At 49.4% G+C, this 27,139-nt stretch overlaps 1 protein-coding gene across 1 annotated transcript in view; it reads right to left on the bottom strand.

The window, feature by feature from the left end:
- The window catches only part of TBC1D10A (TBC1 domain family member 10A), a 36,171-nt gene extending 10,462 nt beyond the window's left edge, over nucleotides 1-25,709 (bottom strand). Inside the window, exons 1-2 of the mRNA XM_044448863.1 lie at nucleotides 25,502-25,709; nucleotides 5,284-5,383 (exon numbers count right to left, since the gene is read on the bottom strand). Coding sequence (XP_044304798.1) covers nucleotides 5,284-5,383; nucleotides 25,502-25,686 — 285 coding nt within the window. The 5' untranslated portion in view covers nucleotides 25,687-25,709. The remainder of the gene's footprint in view (nucleotides 1-5,283; nucleotides 5,384-25,501) is intronic.
- Nucleotides 25,710-27,139: the final 1,430 nt, after the last annotated feature.

Here is a 27,139-nt window from a genome sequence, read left to right as displayed (position 1 = left end):
GGGCTGCATTCATGGGAGGGCACCGGAAACCGCCGGAGAAGGCATACGGGAAATGTGCAGTCCCGGGGAAGACTGAGGAGTCAGCAGTCTCGGCAGGGCCGTGTTTCTACAGTCCACGTCAGCGAGTGCCAGCAGCAGAGTTCTCTCCATCGCACACCCTCCCCTTGCTGTCTGTGGGAAAAGGCAGCTTCGGAGGTGAACTCCTGCTTCCTGCCCTGCCCGGCAACACACTCCCTCTGTAATCTCCCTGGGTATACGCATACAGAGGGAGGGAGGGAGGGGTGGGGGAAGCTAGAGATGCTGCACACCCCGAGGAATGGATGGCCTCAGCCTGCAGAGAGCAAGAACCAGCCACGGGATGTTCGCTGCTGCAGGGGCATGGACAGGGGAGCACTTCAGACTCCCAGTTTCGGTCCACCCTGGAACTGCGGCTCAAAAACGCAAACCGCAGAGCTGACCGACTTCCCCCAAGGCTGGCCACACACACACACACACACACCAGAGGAGTGCCTTGCCAACTCTCCACTCCTCTAGCAAAGGCCTATTTTGGGAAGTGCCTCGGGCGGACTCAGAAGTGGGAAGAGGGAGGAGCTCCGGCAGCGAGGCCATGGAGTGCTGCGCAGTCCCATGCCCCACACCCATGCCTGAGATGTAAGCAGTGAGGCACAGCCAGTTCAAGTTAAAATTGCTTCTTGTCACCGCATAGCCGCCATTCAGGTGGAACAACGGAGGAGGGGGAGTATTTTGGAATAAGATACACGGAGCCTTTTAAAATCGCCTTTCTAGGTGTCCCCATCATGGTGGTTTTATTAGGTACCTCTCTCTCTACCCTACCGGCCCCCTTTTCCAATTTGAAACAGAAAAGTTGGAAAGGTGAGGCTTGTGTACCTGGCAGACCTGAACGGCAGACCTGAACTGCAAGTTAAGGAATTTGGCACCTGCTCAACAGCTCAGACACAAATAAAAGCAGCATGGTCATTTTGCTTTTAAAATAAGTTGCTGGACCTGAGGGTTGCAGGAAGAACAGAAGCTCACTTAGCCCACCTAGTTCCACTTGCTGAACATTAGTTTTCTAGCTACATTTCAATTGTTAAAACATATGATCTGGCCAGGGCAACTTCTTCTTCCTTCTCTTTCTCCTCCTATATTTTTATTTTATACTGATAATTTTAATTTTATTTTTGTAAATCAATGTATTCTTTGTATTTTTATATTTAATGGTAATTTATTATGTACTATTGTATTTCAATGTATTTTATCATGTTGTAAGCCGCCCCGAGGTTTCGGCAAGGGGAGGCACAGAAATGCTATAATAATAAAAATAATAATAATACATATACTTTTTTGATATGACTTTTATCCTCTACATTGCCTTGAGGGGGGTTTGCCCTTAAAAGCAGCCTAAAAATAATCTTAAATAATTATTAAAAATAATTAAATACACTTCCCCAACTTGGATGTTCCAACGAAAGATGGACTGTATCCACCCCCACCCCAATCTCCCTCAGACCTCCTCAAAACAGTATTCTCCTACATGCAAATACAACTCTGCCTTATCGGATGCTGTCCGTCCCTTCCCCCCTCATTGTTTTTCCAGCAAATTATGCCAACAGAGTTGCAAAAGGGGTGTCAATATGCTGGGAGGATTACAGCTACTTCTGCAGTCGCAATCGCTCAGCTTGGTGCTCCCAAGTAAGGTTTCCAACTACCAGTGAGCTGTTACTGTGATGAAATGCGGCTTTTGCAGCAGGGAGTTCCCAGCCAGATACGCCCTGCAGCAGAAAAACAGCTGTGTCGGCCTGCATGCCTGAAGCCCTGGAAGTGCTCAAAACACTGACTAGGCAACGCTATCTAGCTTGGCAACTTCAGAGCAGGAAGGAAACGAGGCAGAAGGAGCTCAGCTGGATGCAGCTTGCTGGCGACTTCAACCCAAGCTCTGAGGGACTGGAGGGCCGCTCTGGATCCAGCTCTGCAAAGGGGAGGGGGGAAAGGTGGGAACGACTGAACAAGGATTCCAGGGATTTGGGGATATGGAAGCAGTGTAAGCACAAAGCCTGTATGTTTAAGTGACCTCACTCTTGTTGGGCTGAAGTCAGGAAAGAAGCACATACTCCAAAAACAGGAAATCTGGCTAGAGTTACTCGCTCATATTTGGTATTACTTTGTCCTTTATCTACTATTTTAAGGCAGGACCAAAAAAGGCAGATGGGAAGAATTCTTGTGAGGTTGATCCACCACTGGAGTGAGCTTTCTTACTGTGTACCATGTTGCTTGATCTGAAAATAAACTCTGCTCTGAACGAGATGTCACTGCTGCACACACAGTGGCTCATGCAGTGCAAATCCATCACCTGGGCTCCAGAGTTCGCATGACCAAGGCAGGTGTGGAGTAGCCCACCTAGACCACCTTACCCAAGTCCAAGGCAAAGAAGCTGCTTCTTTGCAATCAGCTGCAGCCCTCTGAGGAAGCTGAAGTCTGGCTCATCGGAATGCTGGGACCGCAGTGCAGTTGCCCAGGCTGAGGTCACCAAGGCCAAGCACCTCTGCTCAGCACACCTATTGACTACCAACCTGCCCGAGAGCCTAAACAAGGAGGAATCATCTAGAATATTTTCAGGGCTGGGGATGAACAGCTACCGGACAGTCAGCAGACAGAAACCAGCAAATCCTTCTGCAATCTCCAACCAGGCAAGGGGAGTGGGAACAAAGATCTCCTCCCCTGGGAAGGGGAGTTTGAGGTCTCAGTACCGGCACCTAGTGCCACTCTGCCAAGAAGAGGAGTTTGTCACAGGTTTTCCTCTGGCACAGGGGTGAGGATGCCGGTTTCCCCAAAGGAAGGTGAAGATCTGACAGGTATGAGGAAAACCTCTCCATGGAGACCACAAATCTTCAAAGAACCGGCCAGGCAGCTTAGCGAAGGGCCATACTAGCCGGGCTGAACTATCTGTTTATTTGTCTTTTGCCACTGAACCGCAACGTTAAATCACTTTGTGCTCTGTGCTCTGAACCTCACCTACCCTTCCTCATTCAGTACTTTTTCCTGAAACCCTGATAACTCTCTGACCCTGTTTTCACCAAAACCCAGGCTGTGCGCATGGGGGATGAAAGAGGGGGAGACTTACAAGGGGTGCACCAATTCTTGGTCATACCAACACTATTTTAGCAGCAAGGTTCCACGCAGGGTGCTACACAATGCCTGACACCTAGCTCTGCTCCCCGAGGAACACAAGAAGCTCAGCGCAAGAGACCCCCGTGGGACCCTTGAGCATTCATTCACGAGGGCCTGAAAAGACCAGGTTTTACTCTCAGTGGTGGCAGCAGGTACAAGCCGGCTCGGCTGTAGCAGCGCTTGCACCCATAACCGGGGTGCCTGTAGGCACCTGCTCCCCATAGCAGCCTCACACCTTTCTGTTCTCTTAGGTATTCTAGCGTTGCGATTTTGGAATTTGCAAAATCTGCTGTTTCAGTCCCTACACTGCGGCTTTCACTCTTTGTGCCTCACAGTGATTTTAGTTCCACTATTTGTGTTCCATCTCATGCCGTGCTGGCATGTCTACTCATTTTACAGCGCACTGGAATTTATTACTTCATTGTGATTTTGTTTTATCTTCATTATTATTTTAAATCGAATTATGCAACACCTAAGAGTAATCTTTTTTATGAGGCTCTTTAACAATTATAATAAAATCCAGCACTGCAGATCGCAGTTTGGGAGGCAAGCATTAAGCAAGAGCTAATTAAATATGAGCCCATCTAGCGGGGAGGGAGTTCCTGAGCCTGCAGTGTCTCTGCTGAAGCATAAGAACGTTACATCTGAGCCACCTTAGTGGATCTCGGGCAGTCTCTCTCCATACCTCTCTTACATATGACATTAATATGGTCCTGTCTGGCAGGGGAGTGTAGAGATACTCAGAGTGTTACACAAATACTAAATACGATTAGTACAGATCTGGCATCGAGAGAGGCCCAGCCACTGATCTGGAAAGAGATAAGCAGGTTCTTGCTGTCATACACAGAATTAGAGGCCTGCCTGAACCCAGACACTGTTATCTTGGGATACACTGACAGAGTAAACAGGTCCCCATAAGAAACACAAGCACAGCCTGGGGATTCTCGGTCTAGTTATAAAGGGGTGCTGATGCAGAATAATAAGCTCTGCCGAGATGTCTGCCTGGATTCTTTCCCGAGTCCCGGCCACAGACACAACAGTTTGTAGCAAAGTCTGCAGAGTGGCCGAGTGATATCAAAGCCAAGGGAGCTTTGTGGATGCAGGCCGGCTGAGAATCGCAACACAAGTGCAGAGCCCACATGCTGAGGAGCAACAGGAAGCTTGTTGGGGAGGGCAGTATTGAAGATTGTCCTGCCTGCTGGACTACTGAGGTTACTTTCAAGCAAGAAGCAGAGAGGCACAGCTTGGGGCAAGGCAAAGTGGCCCTTGGATGCCTCCTTACTACAGGCATACGCAAGGAAGGACTTCAATGAAGCAAGAGGTCTGAAATGCAGGTTTATCTGCAATGCCAGTAACATGTATCATCCAAGTAACAAGGATCACTCAGCCCCACCAGGGAGGCACGCCAAAATACAGCGCATGATCGTGCTTCGCTCATGAATTGCCCCTACAGCAACTCATTTTTAAAGCTACGGGACATTATGACAAGGACGTGGGTGACAGAGCAAAGGAAGGATCAGTATGGATGGAGTGGCTGCGGAGCAGGCAACCCCTGGGCAGCTGCCCAACCACTGGGGCAAGAAAAATGAGGGCAGGAAACGAAATAATACTGCTGGGTATAAATTCGACTGTTGTGGTTATGGCACAACACAAAGATAATTGCAACAGTGGAACTGAGAGCACATTCTATTGCTGTGGCAAAAGCACAAACAAAAGTAAGAATTCTGCTGGTAGTCACAACAGTAACGACCAGCATGACAACACGTCACAGGAATCATCCGTGGCAGGCGGGTGAGCAGGAAGCGGCACTTCACGTGTGCAGGTAGACGCGGGGACTGAGGCAGGCGGCATTTTAGCAAACCTCGTGAAAGGCCTGCATCCCTCCTGGACCGCAGCACTGGAGCCCCTTCAGTGCACGAGGCAGCTCTTTCCTGCCCTCCAACACACCAGCCCCACCACAGGGCATCTTAAACACAGAGCAAAGACAGAGCACGCGGAGACCCCGTGCAGGAACAGTGGCCAGAAAGGCAGAGAGAAGAGCCTGCATGTTTCAGCAGTGAGAAGTCAAAGAGCAAAAGGCTGTGGCGGCCACCGGACCCTTCGCCAGCGGCTCACCTTTTTGTGTTTCTTTGCCATCCATTTGTCCCAGTTGTTGAGCATGTCCAGCCACTTGGATTCCCTCTGCCTCAGCACCTCCAGGGGTACCTCCTCCAGCCTAGGAAGGAAAGGAGAACAGCCCGATTGACCTGACTGAAGACAGTCGCATGAAAACAAGCACATTTCCACACATCAGCTGAACCAGCCCTCCCAGCCTGGTGCCCTCCAGTCACTGCTGGACTCCAACTCTGTCAGCCACAGCCAGCATGGGCATGGCCAGGACGATGGGGGTTACTGAATTTAAGCTTTCTGAGTAAGAAAAACCATTTTAACAGGGATCTGGCAGGCTGCAATACTGAGGGCTGCTCCCCAGGGCCATTTTCACTGGGGTTCAAGAAGGGATTTTGTGTTTAGGAGTTCAAACACCACCTCTGCACTGTGCTTAGGTTTCTGAGCAAGCTTGTTTTCTTGTGGTCTCAGCAGTCTATCTTTTCAGAAATGGGTTGCGTAACTGGTCATGCCATTTTGCAGACACACTCACAAAGTAGCACCTTTATTTATTCTCTACTGCCCAACAACTGAAGCGCAGTTCACTGGACAGTGAACAACAATAATAAATGCAATAAAATCCAATATATAAACAAAAATGGTAAGAAATGCACTGAAAAATTTAAAACAGATTTTAATGTTCCCACTGTCCAAAAGTTTAAGTTCTTCTGTACTTTGTGACACACAAACACCCAGGGCAACATTTCCCAAACTTTCCGTAGGCAAGTGACACTTCCCCCTGGACCTTAGGTTTTGGGAGGCACACATCTTTCCTGCAACTGAAAGCGGTTTTCGGGGAGCACGAGGAGAAGGCAAGCTGAGAGTGGAAACACAGAGGTGCATTCCTGATATACCATCCTTGCTTAACGTTCAGGTGCATCAGGAGCAGGTGAATGTTCCGATCACGAAAGAGAGGCACCAGAATCGCTGTCCCCACTGGCAGGGGAGGGAAGACTATCAGCAGTGACTCAGGCAGGGACACGCTGGGCAGCCCCTTCAATGTGCCGCTAACTGTGAGTTCACAACAGCTCTCCACTGTTGCTTTCCCGTGGCAGCACAGTTGTATGCCCTACCACTAAGAAGGGCACTTAAAACCGGTCACTGTTTCTGCCTCTCAAACTTCATGATGGGGTTTCCCCCCAACAGGAGGATCAAGTGAACTCCCTGATTGCTGCTTTTTCCAACTTCCCCAGGTCTTCATGTAATCTCTATCCTCTCTTTACCTAAGGAAGCATTATTCAGCAAGGGAAGGGTAAAGAATGGATCCTCGGCCACCTTCTGGGAGACTACCTAGCGCTGGCTGGCTGCTGGGGTTCTCCTGGCAAAGAATGCTGGAGCGCATGGACTTTGCTACGTCTCTCAGCCAGGCTGCAACCTCACTCTCGCTTTGTGCAGTTAAATACCCATCTGTGGACCAGGGGGTGCTAACAAATTGTAGAGCATCCAAGACTGGAAACCACCACCATTTGGGCTACATGGAATCTCCCAGCACTGCCCCATCCTGGTGCTGCTTAACTTCAGAGGTATCACATACACGTGCGTGTGTGCGTGTGCGTGTGCATGCACGCCTTCAGACCCAACTCTGCTGCCTCCACATCTCTATGCCTTTTGCACCTTCTACTGAATCCTTCCCTGCCCATATGCAGGCTAGATTTTGCATGCTGTGAGTGAAGCAGAGACATTCTGCTAAACAGTAGGACATACCCACCCTAATGACTTAATTGCTTTAATAGCAATCTCCCTCCCAAAGGAATTCCGGAAATGGCAGTTTGCAATGCACAGAGCATCCATCAATTCTCAGCATTCCTTGGGGAAGCTAGAACTGCTAAATGAGTGCAAAGGCACCCTCAGTCATTATTCTAAGAGTGGAGTCAGCGTTTCTTGGGCTTTCAGCCTGGGCCATGTTCCTCCCAAGCACCCTACGGCTGTTCCGACACTCAGCATTGTCCACAGAGATACACTTGAGCTTCAGCTGCTTCCACCAAGGAGCCTCATCCATGCTGCAGAGCACCGAGTGGGTGGGGCTCCCCACACAGGAGCCAAGCCACAGTTGAGCAACTTCCCAAGCTCAACCAGCACAACTCGTTTGCATGCAACCCCTGAAAATGAGCTTCAGGAAAAATCGCCAGAAGCTCAGAAAGGGGATCAGGAGGCCAAAAAGGAGGAGGGAAGCAGACAGGATGGACACGGCAGCCTTGGGATCCAGGCCAGGAGAGAAAGTGAGAACAGGCGGAAGGGGACTTTTGTGGAATGGAGAATGTTGCATGCCAAAGCCACAGCCAATTTCCTCCCCTCCCAGCCTCTCCTAAATGCAGCTCAGCAGCAGAAAGGAGAGGCCGACAAAAGCTACATGTGTGGAGCATCCTCTTGTTTTGAAATAATCCACCGGATAACCATGCGAGGAAGAAGCTGGCCATGTACAGACAGTTAACTGGTTTTCTTTAAGTCAAGGATGGAGAAACTTGGGGGTCAAATACTAAACTGGTCCACCAGTGTTCCCCAGATTGCCCCACCCCTTTCCCCAGACCACCAGCTGTTTGGTTGCCAAGCTTTTGTGCAGCTTTGCCTGATTCTCAAAGGCTGAATTGGCCACCTAAGGCTGGTTTCTTCCACTAAGAGTTCCAGGCTCTGCAGTGATGGGATTTCTGGGAGTTGTATTGCCAAAAGACAGTGGTTAATGGTTTCTATGGCCGAATCTGGAATGGGGCAGTTTACCAGGGAAGCAGGAACTCAACAAGAGGGGAAAAATGTGCCATCCGGTTGTTCTTTTTATGTTGGGGCAGGCACATTATTTTGCTCTTGGCATTTTGGGATTCACGCAGCAACCTGAACCTGCTGTCAGGCTGCCAGCACAATATTGGGAGCAAATCATCTGGGAACAGTAAGAGAGGGAAGACAAATATCAGATGTTGTCTGAGGCAACAGAGTGCGCTGCATTGTGCAAATGAGGTCAGTGGAAGGTGCTCTAAGTGTGCACAGTTTTTTGTACTAAATAAAACCATCTTGCTGAACTTGCGCAACTGTGAAGGTGCGCATTTCCACAAATCTGAAATAGGAAACAGTGTTATTTGGGTAATGTCCTGGGGTGGGGTGCTTGTTGTTAAAGGGACATCAGGCCGGAGAAGCTGGAAAGAGGTTTAATTTTTGCTTTTGCTTTTGCTTTCCCCTGACAGTTGTCAAAAGGTGAGCTTTCACAGTAAAGCAAAGCCAAGAGCAGTCTTTGCTCCTGGAAGGGTGTGGGTGCCATTCCCTTCCCCTTTTGCAGGGCTTTGAAAGCTCCTGTTACATAGGTCCCCCATTCCTGAACACATCAGGGTGCAGCCCACCCTGTTTTCACAGCACTTTGATAGCTGTTGGAAGCTTAAAAAAAAAAAAAAAACAGGGAGATAGGCAGAGCAAGAAAAGGGTAGTCTGGATATATGCCTGCAGACTTAGTCAGGGGTGGGTAACCTCAGGTCTGGCCCACCTGAGCCCCCGGCCACACTTGACCCCACTCACTTCCCCTGGCCCAGTTCCCTTTCCTCCAGCCAACAATGCTTTTGTGGTTTCCTAGTTTATGTAGATCTTCCCCATTCTGACAGGCTTAGTGTTGCAGTATCTTTCTGACTGGCTGCAAGAGCTTTAAAGCTCTTGTGCTGGTACTGCTTATATCATTCGTCTCCCCCCTTTTGCCCTTGGCCCCTCCACCTCCTCCAGCCCCCAGTAGAACACAGTGCTCAAGAGTGTCTGCAAAATAAAATCTGGTCCTTAAGTTGAAAAAGGGTCACAACCCCTGACTTTAAGAGCACAAAGAAACTCTGCACTCAAATTATACCCAACTTCAGGCTGAATGAGTCTGGGTTTCATGTGCAGACTATTTCCCCCCATTTTTGAGGGCTACGACATTAACAGCAAGAGAATTTAGGTGGGGACTCCTTCATGCAGATCCCTCAGGCCTTGAGTTTCAAGTTTCTCAAACAGCATGAAAAGTTATGGTAGCAGATGCATGCCCTGTCATGGGGGCACGGGGGTTTCAAAGCGGGAGCTGATCCCTTGCCACTTTTCTCCAGAAATGAAGGCAAAGCAAATCATGGCACAGGAGGTCCAAGGAGAATTCAGGTGCCTCTCCATACCTACTCAACCTCCACCCTCACTCATCCACTTTACAAGCAATCAGTTGTAACCAGATTTTGACAGCTGGCAGGAATGCTTGGCATGCAAAGAGGATGGACCCTGCCAGAGTGATGGACAACTGTCACAACCAAGGCAGGCTAAGTCCAATGCATTTAGCAGCCTTTCCAACCTGGACACTGCCAGATGTGTGGCCTACAACTCCCAGAAGGCCTCATCCAGCTATTGGCCAACCAGATGCCTCTGGAAATCCACAAGTCCAATGGGTGTTCAGCTTCAGTCCACATTCTGAACACTGAAGTTTGCTCTAGCAAAAAGAGATGCCTACCCATCTCCAGTGATCGTACCCTACCTTGTGCCCAGTCTGACTATAACTGCCATTAGACCATGCTGGCTGTGGGGTAACGGGATTTGTTCTCCATCTGGAGGGTGCCAGATTGAGGAAAGTGAATATTTTAGCATACTAGCTCCACAAAGTTGCCTCCTCCCTTGCTGACACAAAGCATCCCAACCTGGTGCCCTCCAGATTTGCCAATGGCCCAGCTACCTGGGGAAGATGGGAGTTGTAGTCCAACACTTATGGAGGGCACCAGATTTAGGGAAGGCTATTTTAAAACTTCTGAGTCACCCCTGCATCTCACTGCCCTAGAGAATGTGCATTTTAAAACCTGACTCACTCCAGCAAAGGGTGAAGCAAAGGGCAGAGGTACTGCACAAGGGGGGTGGGGGGGCGGGAGTGGGAAGCAAAAAGGGAACCAGCTCGATGCCTGACCTCTGCCACATGCAAGCCTGCTTTGGGCTTGTCCGGAGCAGTGTGTGCGCATGCGGCATCAATGTACTCTAGCGCATGCTGAGCTGAGCAGGAATTAAATGGGCAGAAGCTGCCAGGGGAGAGCATTAAGAGTTCCTTGAAATGGTAGCCCCCCTCATCCCTGGCCCTCTCGTGTGCCTGGGCAAGTGGGGGCCCGGAACACAACCGATCGCTACACATCCCTTAACCCAGACCGCCTGGAGCCATCACGTGCTCCCACGTGAGCAGGCAGTCCAGGAAGGCGCTTTAACCCCCCCTTCACTCCTTTGCAGAGGACGGGAGCTTTGGCCAAGCCCCTCCACAGACGAGGGACTTCGGCTGCAGCGCCCACCCAAGGTCATCATCAGCAGAGGATCTTTCCTGTACCTCAGCTGCTCCAACGCCTTTCCCTGCACTTCATTTACACACAGAAGATCCCAGCACTCATTGGTGGAGGGGCAGGCTTGGAGGAAAGCCACCGCCGCACTCCTCTTTGGAGAGCTGCGCTCCGAAGAGCCCTTCACTCAAGTCCATCTGGGAGCCAGTGCAGACGGCACTTCAGCCTTTGCCCATCACCAGAATCCAGCTGCTCGGCAAGGGAAGTCCCCAGATGAAGTATGAGCGTGAATCATCACGCCCAAGATCTGTCACAACCTACTCACGGATGGGTTTGCAATTAGTAGCTGACTCATTCTTTGCCACAAACAGAAGACTTCCCACCGATATTGAGACACAATGTCCAAGTCCGACACAATCTTCCCAAATCAGGTTCCCCCTAGAAGATTTGGATTTTGGAACAGGAAGGAGCCTTTGGGACGTCCACCCTGGCTGTGGAATGCTCCCCCTAGCAAAGTGTGCTTGGCACCAACAGTGCTACAGCTTGCTATGTTAAGCCCTCCCTCTGTTCCACTGCGCTTGATAGTACATGGCGTGGCATTTGTTTGCTTGGGTGCTGGTCTTCTGTTAGTTGCTTGTAACAGTTTTATTTCAGTCCTGGTTCTTAAGGAAGATTTTTTCCAAGGAAGGTGTCCAATAAATCAAATCAGCATCAGCAGTGCAACTCCCATAAGCCCCTGGCAGCATGTCCAATGGGTAGGAATGCAAGAAGTTATGGGCCAAAACATCTGGAGGGTACCAGGATGAGGACGGCTGGTTTAATGCGAGTCTCTCAAGAGTGGTAGTCCAAAGTTTCTGGGAAGACTCTAAATCAGCTTTTCCCAACGACGTGCCCTTCAGATGCACTGGAAGTTTAGTCCAACCCATCTAGAGTATACCTGATCAAGAAAGGGGATTCTAAAGGTTTTGAGATTTTCTCAGCTCCTACAGCTAAGCAAAGCAGTATCAAGCTCTAGGGTCTGACTTCTCATTGTTTAATCTCTGTGAATGAGCATTCTGGGGCATTTATGTCTGTATCTCTTGCTTGAAATCTGTAACCCTAGACCACAGTTACAACTTTGGAACGGGATCAACTGTTTGAGACTCCCGATTCTGCCTAAAGAGTCTTTTGTGTATCACAGGCTAGATAACTGATCAGGGGATGCTGGACAAGGTCTCCTTTGTATGCATACTGGGATTGGGAGAGAAAAAAAGTTGTGAAGCCAAACTCCACCAAGCAGCCAGAAATCATCAGGCAAGTCTTTTCATGGCCCTTCGGCTGTCACATTTCTGATGAGATTATAGCAACCTTGACTGCACCTAGGTTCTGAAACTGTCACTAAGGGGCTGGGTCCATTTTTGCTATCCTTCTGCCAGTAGGCAAAGGCGTTCATGGGCTTTGGCTTTTAAGGCAATGCTGGAGTCAATTTTAAACTTGATGGGTACGATTTGGTTTTCTACTGATGCATTTCAATTGATTAACTTTTAACTTTTAATTCTGACTTTGTATTTCATCTTATATGTTACTGCTACCAGGCACCTTGAGCACTATGTGCCACAGAAGGCAGAGTATAAATTTAATTAATGAATTGCATGTGGCACGGCAGAGGGTTAAGAGGGTCAACACATCAAAAGAAGGTTAAAATGTGCCAAACTTCCCCAAAGTGGCTGCCAGAAAACTCCTCTTTGCCTGCAGTGGTGGAACTACAACTAACTTGGTTTGTGGAGGTATTAATCAGGTGTCACTAGAAGGAGCACTAATGAAGCTAATCAAGCAAAATTACCATTGCCCGTCTTGCCTCTGTCAGCAACTGGCTTCAGGCAAGCTCTTATTTTCTTGGCCTCAATACACATGCAAATGCTCACCTCTGCAGTGCAGGAATGATGATGACCTGCCTTATAAAAGGGTTGTGGTAAGGATGAGTGACCCTGCATGAAGAATTTCTACAGCTAAAGGCGGGGGAGGCAACTCGTTCTTCACCAGTGGGGCAGTCAGCCTTCTAACCCCCCTTTCACGTGAGTTTGTGGTACATGGAAGCAGGATGTCAAGGGGCAGGAGGTTCTCTTCACGGCCCAAGTCAAGATTTGTCTGAGAGTGAAGAACCATGCCCTTCTCATTTTCTCCCCCCGCCCCATTCCACCTGCCCTAGGTTACTGAGCTGGATTACACATGGGGGATCACCACCATTTTGGGGGTCCATGTCAGTCTGTCTCCCTCTCTCTTGCACTACACTTTTGTGACAGGCTGAGAAATAACACCAACTCCCTCTGAAAAGAACTGGAGCCAACTACATTACCCTCTCCAGACACTCACCCACTCACCCATCTTATCAACCGTGGTTAAGGGATATATCAGCATCAACTTTAACTAGGGTAAACACCAGCCAGGATTGCCATTTAGCCCTGGAACTGAAACCAACATTTAACCGTTATGTCCATGGCAGCTCACAACTGCCAAAACCAACAGGCCAACTAACTGCCTGGCCTCTGAGCCAAGTCACTCAAGTGCACTCATCTGACCTTCCCAAGAACTTCACGTTTGCACATGTTGGTTTAACAATACAGTTGTCAGGTTATAAACAGTTGGAGCTGCACAGCCCAGCAAAACTGGACCGCCTCCAGGCTTGATGACCAGTTTTGAGCCAGCAAGACAGACAGAAACAGCATAAAACTCTGTGGATGTGGCACGGGTTCTAAGAGCAGGGAGCCAAGCCAAGTCGCACAGGGAGCACTGCCTTCCTAAGTCACCCTCTTGCAGTGACGCCACATCGAACACAACCTGCACAGCTCAACATGTTGCCAAAAAAGGAGACATGAGTCTGGAAACAAGCCGTGCTGCCAAACCAGACCAGAACAAAAATGGGGCAACCAGGAGGCGCATTCCACGGATGTCTAGCAGTCAGCCAGCTCCTTGTGTGAGGGGTGGGGCTGGCCTGGGCAAGAACCTAAGAGTCCAGGACACAACTTTCCATGAGCAGTTCAAGGTCTAAGGGCCAGCAATTTGGTGGAATTCCTGGAAAATCCAGCAGCTCTAATTGAAACTGAAGCTAAGCTGTAAACAAGGTAGCTTTCATCCTGCCAAACTCTTTCCCAGATGAAAGCTGCCTCAAGGTTTATAGCTCTCGAAAACCCAGGCTTTAGTTTCAGTTAGGCCCATGGGATACCCATCAACTTGCTAACCCTTGGCCTGCTGATGGAAAATTGACATCACACCCTCCCGCACTTCCCAGAAAGAGAAGTCAGCTGCCTTCAAAACCAGGACCAAATGGAGGAGGCCTTACAACACGCCTCGTGAAAGATACACTGGCTGCAGTTTTAGTAGGCACAAAGAAAGTAGCAGCCATTTTGCATTTCTCTTTCTCGTCTGATCTGGTTGCTTGAAGCAAACACATATTAAAGCTGTTCTGGCACGCCCACACACTGCTGCAAGCAATATGAGGGGGTTTTTGGGGGGGGCAGTGAAACTCCAAAGGCAGCACTAAACAATTATGTCATTCCTCACAGCCTAACATAACCAAAGATCTTTAGGCAAAACTTGTAAGATCCATGTGGAAAAAGATAACGGTCTTACAAGTTTGCACAAAAGTTAGGAAAGTGGAAGCAATACAAGCTGTGCCTGGAAGAGGCTTGCACACTCTGCCCATGCTTTTCTCATAAAAAGATGCATGGAGTTAGACCCTGCCAATGTCCAGGCTACTGGGGATGATGTCAGCTGCTGTCGCACCTATCTGGACAGCACCAGGTTGGGGGAGGCTGTTTGCTGGATTCAATTCAGACATTAGGTCCATTTTACAGAGCAGGGAAGATACAATCATTTCTAATATCCTTTTTGAAGGGGGTGAAAGAGTAAGATCCAAGCAGACTATACTACTGCAAGATGAAGTTTATTCCTTTACTTTTTTATTCCACCCTTCTTCCAAGAATCTCAAAATTCCCTCCTTTTTATCCTCTCATCCATTCTGTGAGGTGAGTTAGATGGAATCATAGATTAGTAGAGTTGGAAGGGGCCAGAGGGCTATCAGGTCCAAATCCCTGCTACTGGAGGACACCAAATTACACCATCCCATTCAGATGACTGTCTGGATGCTTTTTGAATGTTGCCAGCGAGGGAGAGCCCACAACTTCCCCAGGTAGTAGGTTCCACTGTCATACTGCTGTGACAGAGAGGAAATTCTACCTGGTGTCTAGTCCAAATCTGGCTTTTTTGTTATTCAGTGTCTTCGCTATGGAATGATCAAGAAGAGCTCCTGTCCTTTCTCTCTGTGACAGCCTTTGAGGTACTTGCAGAGTGCTATCATATCCCCATTCAGTCTTTCCTTCCTCAGGGTGAACATGCCTAGTTCTCTCAATCTTTCCACATAGGGCTTTGCCTCCAGTCCCTGAATCATCCTTGTGGCTCTTCTCTGCACCCTTTCTAGCTTTTCTTCATCTTTTTCAAACTTAGGTGCCCAGAACTGGACACAGGACTCCAGGTGATTTCTGCCTAGTGCTGAGCATAGGGAACCAATACTAGTGATACTTCTTTTAATGCAGCCCAAAATAACATTTGCCTTTTTTGCAGCTGCATCACATTTCTGGCTCTTATTTAGCTTGCAATCTACACCAACACCAAGATCCTTCCCCTTTGTAATATGGTTGAGCCAATTATTCTCCATTTTGTAGAGAAAAGTGCGTGGAGAGTGCATCCATGCCCACCAGAAATTTCTGCAGCTGAGTGGGGACTGGAACCCAGATGTTTCTAGGCTGGTCTCTAACTAGGGCCAGCTTAGCCACTGCAGCACCTACCGCTTCTCCCCAAAGTGCTTTTGAAACAGCACAGGTACACATGGGGCCATGCTGGATTGAGACTGCCAAGTCTGAGTCTACTTCTCTCCGCAACCCAACCCTTGCTGGACATGGGTAGCCACTTCAGATCAACAAAAATGATCTTAAGGAGTGTGTGTGTGGAGGGGGGGAATCAGGCGACTAGCTTCACCCCAGAAACAAGCTTCCTCCAGACCTTGTAGATGACACCAAGATCACTCACACAATTCACAACAGCTACAGAAGTTTCCATCGATTTGTTGTTCCTCCTGCAGGAAGGAGACACTGAAGAGAGTCAGATAAAAGCTGCACCCCAGCAATATTCAAGCCTACTGTACAAATGCCACACAGAAATCCTATGCTGGATAGAAAACCAGTTCTACAATAGCCTGAAGCTGGCTGACATCATCTGCAGGAAGTGGAACAGCAAGATCCTGGAGCATTTGACAGCTGCCATAGAAGCGTCAGATTAATTCCTCAGCCAAACCAGGAGATCCTCATTTCATCTCTCTTTGCTTGGCTGGTGACTGTATTATTCGCCTGGCTGAATGCCCATTACAGATGGCAGGAGTTGCCAATGAGTAACAGCCATGGAGTTCCCCAATTTTCAAGGCTCGGCTGAAGTCAAATGCACAGCCCCAGCTTTTGCTGCTGTGTCAGGCCAGCTCAGTTTTCACTGTGCCATCAAACACTAATGAATGAAGGCAAAATTCATCCAAGCACCTCAGTAAAGGTTATTAAAAGGTACAAGCCTGACTTCAAGTTCTCTCATGCATTTTTTACGTACACCTATGTGAGTAGAAATCTAGGCAGGGTCCACCTGAAGCTACTGAAACTCATCGGAGAAATGCATATATCCAGGCTGTGTGTACCCAAAAGCCAGAATTGTGCAGAGATAACACAAAATCTAACCACAGTAAAACTTGGCTACTTGGACAAGCTATTCGAGATTTGCAAAATTTTGCAGTCATAGAGCAAAGGGCTAAGCTGCCTTGATGTCACACAATCGCAATGCAGGCTGCATGGTCTCTAGCTGTAACTGGTTCAGCTATTCTGTTCTAAAGAGGTTGACTGTGCTGCTCTCACCGGGAAGAAGTCGGGGAGGCAGAAAGCTGAGAAAAGGGCGTGTAGAGGCAAGAGAAGCAGGGGCCTGAGAAAGAGCAGACACAGGAAAGGAGGGTTGTGAGGAGACAGAAGGAGGGTGAATAACATCCCCCAGCTTTGCTTTCCTGAGCTCACAATTCGCTTAGCCTTCCTCTCCTGTTCTCCATGAGTTTACAAGTGTGTATGTGGAGGGGAGGGGCATGGAGATGGGGGGGAGAGTGAAACAGATTAATGCTTTGCTGTCCCACTAATTATGCCCTGGCTTTATTGCACGCCTTATATAGCTGGGGTTTACATACTCATCTGTGGTTTACTTTCTGGGCAGTCAGACTGCTGCTATAAAAACGCTGCCGAGACACACAGCTACAGAGCTTACTTCCTCATAGCTGGAAATCAGAGTTCATCTTTTGGGAACATCCTTGCTCACTTTTGCAAAAGCCTTCCAATTCCACCCCCACTCCCTCGGCATTATTGAAAGAGCCAGATGGGATTTTAATATGGAAGAGAAGCCTTGTTTTGACCTAATTTTAAGACCTCATTCCGTTCCTCCACATACCTTCTCCCAACCCTTATCCTTTTAAAAAATAGCAGATGCAGCAGAACAGCTATTGAGTTTGCTTCTATTTACTAGTAGGGAAACAGAGGGTGATGAGCTGCTAGTAAACTGCATCTAAGGACATGTTTCCACATTATGTACAAGTAGTGCCAAAGTACATGGAAAGGGCAGATCCCCAAAGGTCTGTGACATTTTAAATAATGTCAGAGACTCAAATTCTGAAATCTCACTCTACTTCAAGGTGCAAAAAATGGGGCAGGGGGTACAGGTGCAAAAATTGGGGCCTGTACTTTTGTCAACTATTCATGAAGCATTTTTGGCCCAGGGACCTAGTGCACAGATTCTTCCAAGGTCAGGCCTCAGTGCACTTGTGTCAACCTTTCTCCAGGCCTGTTTGACCAGTTCCTGTTCTATAAATGCCACTGGCAGCCAGACAATGAATTTTCCCTAGGCTTTTTTTCAAACTTAAGCTAAGGGCTCAATAAAATCCTTCAAATGAGCACAGATGTGGCAAATGATATGTGCTTAAATGAGCACTGACAGCCGGTGGCTCTTAGCTGCTGGGGACAGATTGGGTGATGGGGCACACTGTGGTTCTAATGCCACTTCCTCCCTCCTCAATCTTTCTGCAGGTGCATCCAGGTTCTCCCCTTCCCCACCACAACCCATTTTCTGCTGCAAGGAGCTTAACCTTTTCAAAAAGATTTCTTTTCTTAATGATCCCAAAAGCTGCTTCTCAGGGCAGCTTTCACAACCCCCATTTTGTGCAGCCATCAGTTAGTCCCCCAGGAATGCCAGCAGTACTTTGGAAGGACTGACAACAGCATCCCCCCTACACACACACACCTGGGGTTCGGCACACAAATAATTGTGCTCCTAATTTCTCCCCAAACTGTCCTGTTTGAGCACACAGGGCAGGCAGTGTTAACGTGGGTGAGCCCACAGTAGGTGCTGGCCAGGGTGGGTGCCCGTGGGTGGAAACCAGCAGCCGCCCTTTCTCTGCAGTGCCTCGCACAGGCTCGACCTCTCTTTGCAAAGTGACAAAGGGTCAAGCAGGCCCTACAAAGCCATGGTTTGTTGGCATGGCACAGAAACTGCCTGGGCACTGAGCTGGGTCCAAACAACATGTTGGCGATATGCAGGTACGTGAGGGGATGTCACATGGAGATGGGTAGAGACCTGTTCTCCCCTGCAAAGGAAGGCAGGACACGCTCCAATGGAGCAAAGCTCAGGGAACCCAGGTTCCATTTGGATGCCAGGAAGCACTTCCTGACAGTCAGGACCCCGAGGGCATGGAAAGGGCTTCCATGAGAGGTCGCTGAGGCCCCATCGGTGCGGGTGTTCAAGGATAGGCTGGACGTCCACATGGTGGGCATGTCGTGAGCGGAGCCGGCTGGTGCCGGAGGTCAGACTAGATGGCCCAGGAGGCCCCTTCTGACTCGCTCTGTTTCTATGTTTCTAACATGCTAAGCTGCTATGGGCTTCAGAACCACAGGGGCTTAGCACATCTATGAACCCAGCTGCTTGCTTGCTTAGTTGGGGACTGGAAAAATACTTTGTGACAGTCGAGACACAGTCAGCAAAGGGAAGAAACCCACACAAGAGGAGTGGGGAGGAGAAGTGATGCATTTTAAAAGGCCAACATGTGCCTGCTCTTCTATGTTGAGGTCTCCCCAGTAGCGGTTCACGTGATTTACAATTCACAACTTAGCAAAGACCACCAATTCCCCCATCCCCAGAAGCATACTACCCAACCATAGACCAGTTCTTTGGCTTTTTTTAAATGGAAAAGCAAAAGAGGCATATATTAAAAATACTTTGAATATCCCTTGCAAAAGTTCTTAGTTCAATCTCTTCTTCAAACTTCCAGCTGCTGAGGCCATCCGCAAATTTCCCCAGGCAACCATCCAAGCAGGATGCATTTGGTTTCTGTCACAACTGCATCTGTCCTTCCCTTAATCTTTGTTTTTCTTGCTCTGAAGCTCTTCTGTCACTATCTTTCCTGGCAACGAGGTTCCTCAGACCAAAACAATATCCAAAGTGCAGCAAAAGCAGGCTCCTTTGGAATAAGCAATGAACCTTGGCACACAGACAGGGTGCTGCAGATTACGCATTCAAGTGTTTTAAGAATATAAATGCAGATGAAATTCAGTGGCCAAGCAGTGTTACCATTTATGTAAGTCATGCAAATTAACCTATGGCCGGTCCTCCTGGCCTGCCATTCTGCTAGCCATGGGAGTGGCACCACTGAATATCCCAACTGCGCTCAGGAACTAATAGCAACCATCCATTCAAGGCTCTACGGGGAAGCTACACTTAAGCTCTGGGGCTTTCTTCCAAGAATGGAGCATATTTAGCTATTATTTTAACAAAGGAAAATCCGACCTGGCAAACCTCCTGTGTTTTTTGTGATTTCACCAAGCATTGGTGGATAAGACTTCCTATGCATATATTTGCAACCATAAGGGGCAGAATCTTCAATTCTGTTATCAAAGTAAAGCTGGGAATTTTGGCCTATAGTTTTTGCACTATAAGGCAACTCACCATCCTGGACATGGATTTGGTAAGGAAAATCATCACATGGGCATTAAACTCTTAAGCGAAATTCCAATTGCTGACCCTGTTTGCATTGCCAAGGCTTTGGAATGTCACAGTAGCTGAATACCCTCTGGCTGCCTGTCTCCTGTGCTGTGTAGCCAATGGCCAGATATCACACAGGGGTTGTGCAGGCTGGCAACCTGGGGCAGTAAAAACTAGTCACCAGGAAAGAGACCTTGGTAATGTGGAAGGGTTTCGTGTGTTTGGATTCAGTTTCCTTTCCTTTCCTGTTGATAGGCAACAGGCAACTTACATTAGATGCATGAGCCAAATGAGAACCCGTAAACATTTGTAAGCCAATCACAGTGGCAAACCAGTAACATTCATGGAATTATCTGCAAGCCTTGGAGAGCTTGAATTACAGACTTTCTTTTTACAAAGTTGGCAGTTTTGTTTGTAATCAGTGTGTCAGCAGCCTAGGAATGTGCAGAAATGAAAGAGTGCCATAGAGAAAGGGGGAAATAAACACAGCCTCTCATTAAACCCTGATAACAGCCACAGAATCATGAAAATAAGCTAGTTCCTCCTTCAAGGCCCTGTAGCTGCCAAGAGAGGTTCTGGCCACCTGGTGGTATGATAAATGCTTCAACGGCATTCCAGGAGTCACCAGAGGACAAGACTAAGATGAGGTGTTATCTGCCCAGCATTTTACTTTCGGCCCTTTGAACAGACAAGGTAGAACATAACAGCTTATTTGGGATCTCTGAAACTGTATTATTTTATGTGTAGGGAGACTTCGAGGCAACAATTAGGAGTGAAAGATCCTCAGACACACATTTTGTGACTGAAAATGTGTCCTTACATTAAAATTCTCCAGGGTTATAATCTCGCAGGGGCACTTTCCCTTGCAATGAAACCTGAGGCATGCTTCACACATTCAGCTGGATCCACGCTGGCTTTCCTGGCCACTTCCCAAAGCCATGGGCTGGTATCGTTTATGCCATCTTACCGCTGCTTGCTAGCACTGCGTCTATGCCTCCTGCCTTCCCCTTAGCCCAGTCAGTCAGGGCTTTGGGGAGGAAAGAGGCTCGGAATTTTTCTGTGCGTGTCAACATTAACACTGACTGCATAATGGAAACTGGGTGCATCCTAATCCCCTCCTTCAAGACAATGGCACTGAACATACATCAGCTGGTGAAAGCAGCAGCAATGCATGGCACTCTCCTACCCTCAGAGCCAGAGAGTGGTGGATGTGTTCAAAATGCTGTGCCCCAGCAATTGCCAGTTTGAGGCTCAGAGCTGCAAAAAAAGCCCCACACCAAAACAAAAACCATCAGGACTAGTTACTTTCCTTGCCACAAACCCACCTTGGTAGTCTTTGTGCAACAACACTGCATGTCAGTAAGGGAGATTCCTGTCCCCATTTATAGGGCAGAGCAGCAGGAGGGCACCAGACAACTGGAGAAGTGGCTGCTTCTTTCCTCCTCGGCTCCCACTTATCTCCTCGGCTACATATTCCAGCTGCATGTTACAAGCCTCTTGTAAGTCTGGCAAAGCCTTCCACAGAGATAGCCATACTTGTCCCGGCCACATGCAGAGCTCCCCAAGGCTCAATAGCTTGCTATCTGCAGGTGCCAATATTATCTTTTAGTCTACATGAATTCAATCAGAGATACCACCTCCCCACCGATCCTGCGCAAAGTAACAGCAACACGAATCTCAGCCCTTTCAGTGAAGCCTATGTAACAGATGCAGCACATCACTTCCTGCCTAGATTTATTCTCAATACTTGGAGCGAATGCCTTAATTCAAATAGGCTTCAGGAACAGTGACTTTCAAACAATGCTCCTGGGAAACTGAGCTCTACAAAACACCTTATCTGGAACAAGCACATTCCGGGATACTGCTGCGGTTCGCACAGAGCCATGACAAAGCCCAGCAAGTCTGACATGATCCTCAGGGATGCTGAAATTGGGCATTTGCTCCCCATCCCAAAACATGAGAAGGCCCACCACCCCAAAAGCTTCTCCAGCTCTTCTTTGGCATGGAGTAGCTGAGGAAGCCATAGAAGTCTTGCTTTGCTCATTGACTTATTTTGCACATCCTACCCTTCACATTAAAGGGGGCAACTGAGGGTGTCTTGCTCAAGTTCCCCCAAATTCCTGGAGTCAGACCTGCATATACTTTGTGCAAACTCAACAAGCCCTTCAGAATACACTCCTGATTCCTCTTCCAGATTCGAAGGGATACCCAGTGCAGAAGTACGAAAAGCAATGTGATGGACCACCATTTTCTTGCTGTATTTGATCATTATATTTTTAAGTGCTGGATGCTGCATTTCAGAGATGGATCAAGTATTATGGTGATAAAACGGCTATCTTCTAACTAAGAGTAAGCATCCAGGTGCCTTTTATCAACAGTTTGCTGCCACAAGGAAAACACAAACCTTCATCTAGTGACCGTATCCTGTGAAATTCTGGTGTGGAAGACGGGACAGAGGAGCAACATGGACAGCACAGGGACCTTTTAATATCTAACAGGCTGGTAAGGGTTCCAGAGAGATGAGCAAAATGTTTTTCCAATCCCATTCTCAATACCTACAAGCCCAGTATTTTGCAGCCTCTGTGCTCCTTCATGTTAACAGCCCCCATGCAGAAGCACTAATCTAGACTCTTTTAAACAACAGACCAGAACTGAGGGCTTAAGTGGCAAGGCAACTCACCCCCGCACCCCCCAGGCAGTGCCTCGCCCATTTTGTGAACTTGTTGTTTTTAATCTTTCTACTAGCAGTTCTGTTTCTCTGGAGACTGTCCACTCCCTCCCTCCCAGGGCAGTGAATACTTCTTGTCAATTTCACTTCCCCATCCATTTCAAGGAACAAAACTGAAATTGACAAGGGGACCTCCTGCCCCTGCCAGAAATGAAGGAACTTTTTGTAAGGCCAAGTTTTCACCCACAACTTTCAACATGTGAGTCAAAGTCATTTTACATCTCCATCCCTTCTGTTCTCTTTCCTCATGCAGCCAAGTCAGATCTTCCACATTGTCTGCTGATGTGGATGTGCCCACTAACAGCCCTTTACCGGATTCCTTCACCCCATGCTGGGATTTCGCTGTTTTCTCATCTCCTATCTGCTCTTCCCCTGAAAAGTGGTGTTTTAAAAAAAATTAAACCACACAAACCTCCTGTGGTGCTGTTGTTCATTCATTCACAGAGGTTTACAGAAAAAGGAGGCATATACGCATCGTATTTGATGCTGAATAAAGCTCTTGTGTTCTCATACCTCTTGTTCTTTTCCTTAACCCGGAAAACCTGAAGTAACCTGCGCCTGGTCAGCAGGACGAGGGCCTACTGTCTGGAAATACCCCCAGTCCACCTGAGGTCTATTTACATCCCATCTATGATTCATAGCCCACCGACAGAAGATCAGTGGTTTAGGATGGGGTGAAGAATCTGCAGGCCTCTACTTGTTACTGGGTTTTAGCTCTTGCTACCCCAACCCTTCACCAAGCTGGCAAGTGGGACTAACAAGAACTGAAACGCAACTGCAGCTGGTGCAGCACCCAAGAGCTTGTAGTTTCCTGCAGTTCAAATAAGTTCTCCCATATTAAGAGGAAGAGAAGGGTGCACAGCAAGCATTTCTCTCCCCTCCACAGCAGAGTTCACGCGCTCTGAGCATGCAAGCAAATCACTTGGCTGCCTGCAGCAAACAGGGATGTCTTTGTGAAGGGAAAGAAATAAACCTTTACACCCCATCCCACCCTCTTACAGCCATCAGTATGCCACAGATTGCTGCTATCAATAAGTCCAGACAAGTGGGCTAGCATTCTGTGGGTCCACTTGCAAGGCAAGCTTGGGCTGTATTTTACTTTCTGTGGGGCTTGAGAGAAAGACTGCCCTTTTCATGAAATCTTGTTCAGGATCAAATGGGTAAGAAAATGTTTCTAGTTATTGACTGGGTTGTGGCCTCTTGCAACCTGCCACCTTTCTACAGTGAGTGATAGAAAGGCAGCCAGGCATGTATATCTGCATTTATCTGACATGCTAGAATGCAATGTACATCCCATTTGCCAGTTGTTAATAATTTCCCAGGTCCACTGACCCATTGCAGGCTGGTTGCTCTTTTCCTTCACCTCTGCTTAAGAGGTTTCCATGATCTTCACTATTCAGACTACAGAAATACTTCCTCCAGGATCCGTTTCTCTGATTCAGAAGAGAAAGGGAGGAAAACACAGGTTCATGTCTGTGATTCAGCACAGAAAGGGCTTTATGATCACTGCCTGGGTGGTAGCTTAGCTGAAAGATGGAGGCATAGTCAAGACAATCACCCAGATAGCTTCATAACCCCAGAAGGAATTTGAACCTGATCTTTTAAGTCTTGCACCAGGCTGGGCGGGCCCTCGGACTGGAAACCCACTTTAGGAAGACCAAAAAGATGGAACAAAGGAAAAGAGCTCAGGACAGACATACAAATTCCCATTCTAGCAGCACATCTAGAAACTTAGAACGCCTTACCAGAGGGGTAACTGCTCCAAAACAAAGCCAGCCATATCTTGGGAAACAGGTTATAATTTCAAGAGCTCTCTTAGCAGCCAGTCATCTCCTGCTGTCCCTATCCCACCCATGAGAAGATGGAACCAAAGGAAGGAGGAATTTGACAATTGAGGCCTGTGCCCCAATTTATAATTTTCCTTAATGGCCCCTCATCACTATCCAATCTTCCGGCATTGCTCCCAGAAGAGGGATACCTCACGTGCTGCCAGAAATGCTACAGCATCAGAAACTTTCCCCCCCAATCAACACAGTCCCTCTGGAGTTTATGATAAACACCCCCAAGTTGGGCTTGCTGCCTTCTTCCACCCCTCAGGTGTTTGAAGGTCTTGAGAAAGTTCAAATGGCTTTAAGAGGAAGAATTCACCACCTGCAACTCCTCACATTACAGTGCAGCTGTGCTGGAGCAAATTTTATCTTCTACAGTCCTTGTTGCAAAGCACTGGAGCTCCATTTTGTGGGCCTAAAATCACCAATCCCAAATCCACATCCTGTTCATTTCAGGGCTTAGTGTTCAGCCTTCCCAATGCCTTCTCAGAGGTGCCTATTCCAGTATGCACACCCTGCAGAAGAGGCCAAGGAAAGCGCCTTCCAGCAGGCAGGCTAGAGAGATAAAGGCTTACCCAAAGCTACTACCCTATCACTTTCATGACTTCAATTATTTCTGCCACTCGGGGGCAAGATGGTCCCAGATAAAATCCAGAAAAGCTGTAGTAAGAAGGCAGGGGCATCTGCAAGTACAGAAGCACAGCTTGCCTTTTCCCCTTCAGGCAAGCCACACGGTGGCCCGGTCGCTCTTGGTAGCCAAAAAGTTCAAGGCCCCTACCCAGTGCACTCCTGCTCATGAGCAGAGCGTCTTGTACCTCTTGCATTTGGGCTGATAGAAACGTTCATCCCCCCACTGCTTCGCCCCTGAAAAAAATTCCTCACCTGTCCCCTTTCCAGGTAAGGCCTGCAGGCACAAGGAAGTCCAGGTGACCAAAGCAAGAGTACCCACTGCCCCACTAGGACCTGTTTACAAAAACTCACAACCACTTCTGCAGGGGGCCCACTCACCCCCTTGGAAAGAGAAGGGCACAATGTGCCTCAAGTCCCCCAAAAAATTCAACAGTGCCTCTGCCCATAGCAAGAGCAGTACCCCCCCCCCATGGCAATACCACCTGCCCATCTGGCCCACCCACCGCTGTCAAACGCAAGGCAACCCAAGTTTCTCTCAGAAGACCAAGCGTGTCCCTGCACATAGTAAGAGTGCACCCGGGCTTGCAAACCCTTGGCCACTCTTGGGAACAAGTCCACCCGACCAAGCGCGCCCCTGCCCGCGTCCAGAGCGCCCGCCGCCCGTGCCTCGGCCCGCCACTCACGGCGCCTCCTGCCCGGCCGCGTCGCCGTCGTCGGGCACCAGGAAGCCGAACTTGTCGACGCGCCGCTCCCCGTCGCTGCTGAGGCTGCCGCCGCCCAGCGAGCTCCGAGAGTCCATCTCGCCCGGCGCCGCCGGCGCCTCCTCGTCGTCGTCCTCGGCCAGCGGCGCGCGGGGCGCCGAGCCCATCCCGTTGGCGTGGGCGGCGCCGGCAGCGCTCGCTTCCCCGTCGCCGCCCGCGCCGCGGCTCTTCGCCATCGGCGGCCCCCTCAGCGGCGGCCCCAAAGAGGAAGGCGCGCCACCATCGCCCTCGGCGCCCGCGGACAGCCGCCTCAAGAGCCGCTCCGGCCGGGCCGCGTCTGCCCCGGCCGCGCCCGCCGCGCCCATTGGCTGAGCCACCCCCGCGGCCCGCCCCTGCGCCGCGGCCATTGGTCCTCGCTCGCGCGAGGGACGCGGGCCGTCTGCACTCTCGCCAATGGGCGGCCCCGCGACTCCGGAGCGCCGGTGCGCTTGAGAGAGAGTTGGGGAGAGCGGGGGAAGGAGGGCGGCGGCGGCGGCAGCAACGCCGTTGGCCGCGCGAGCCGCCAATCCAGCACCTCGGGGCCCGCCTCCGCTTTACCTGCCCGCTCGCCTGACCAATCGCGCGCTTTTCCCTCGCCTCCTCCAACAAACTCCACTTGGGGTATCCTCAGTTTAAGTTCAGTTCCTCCCCAGCATGACACACTTTGCAGTGGAAACTCGCGTTTTGCAACGGAGGGAGGGGAAGGAGATTTTCCAGTGCTGCCACTCGACGCGTGCAGAACAGCAGCAAATCAGACGGGGCTTCCTTTTCTCCCCTGTCCGAACATGCCCGGGACTGCTGCGACCTGCAGGGCTTTTTTCGGTCGAAACGTGCACAGGATCGCTAGGTGGACTGCTGATATTAAGGTCTCCGACTGGAAGAAAGCTGTAGCATTCCTCTCCACCTTTAAGAGCGATGTAAATTATCCTGCTGCCTTTCTCTGTTCGATGAGGCTTCACATAGCATCTGAACTTCCTCCTAGGCAGTAGTTTATAAGCCGCCCTGGGATGGCTTCTAAACCCCTCCGAGGAGCCATGCCTTGGGGCTTTATTAACCCCTGCCCCCTAAAGCGGGTGGGTGAGAGTGTGAGGTCAGGAGTGGTTGTAAACCACGCTGGGGCTGAAAGGCTGCGGGGCCAAAAGGGCCCAGGGGCTCAGGCCAATGACAGCTTGCTGTCCTTGGTTTCCCCTATGCTCCCACCGGTGCCCGGACAACGGCATTCCTCATGAGCAAATCCGACGCTTCTCCGCCACTGGCAGGAGCACTTGGGGGGGGGGGGGGGAGCTGCTGGGTCCTGCCATGTGCTGCCAGCTCACCCACTTTGCCCAGGCTTGGTGCCCCTTGTCTGTGGAAGATGCCCAACTCGCTCCCTCCTTTCCAGCTAAATCCAGAGTAGCTGCTTGTTTTAAATTAGCAATCCATGTGAGGATGCAAACACAGAGACCCGATCCATGCAAGACAGAGGGTCTCCTGGTTGGCTGAAAGGCAGAGCAGGGGTTTGAGCTGTGGGTTCTGTTTCCCCACGAGACTCAACTTGCCCTTCGGATCTCCCTGGAGTCAGCCCTGAACCTGAACGACAGC

The sequence above is a fragment of the Varanus komodoensis genome, unplaced genomic scaffold (genome assembly GCF_004798865.1).
Source record: "Varanus komodoensis strain SLA01 unplaced genomic scaffold, ASM479886v1 scaffold56, whole genome shotgun sequence".
NCBI classification, from domain to species: domain Eukaryota; kingdom Metazoa; phylum Chordata; class Lepidosauria; order Squamata; family Varanidae; genus Varanus; species Varanus komodoensis.
Note: the sequence above shows the minus strand (reverse complement) of the source record. Positions and strands in the feature narration are given on the sequence as shown.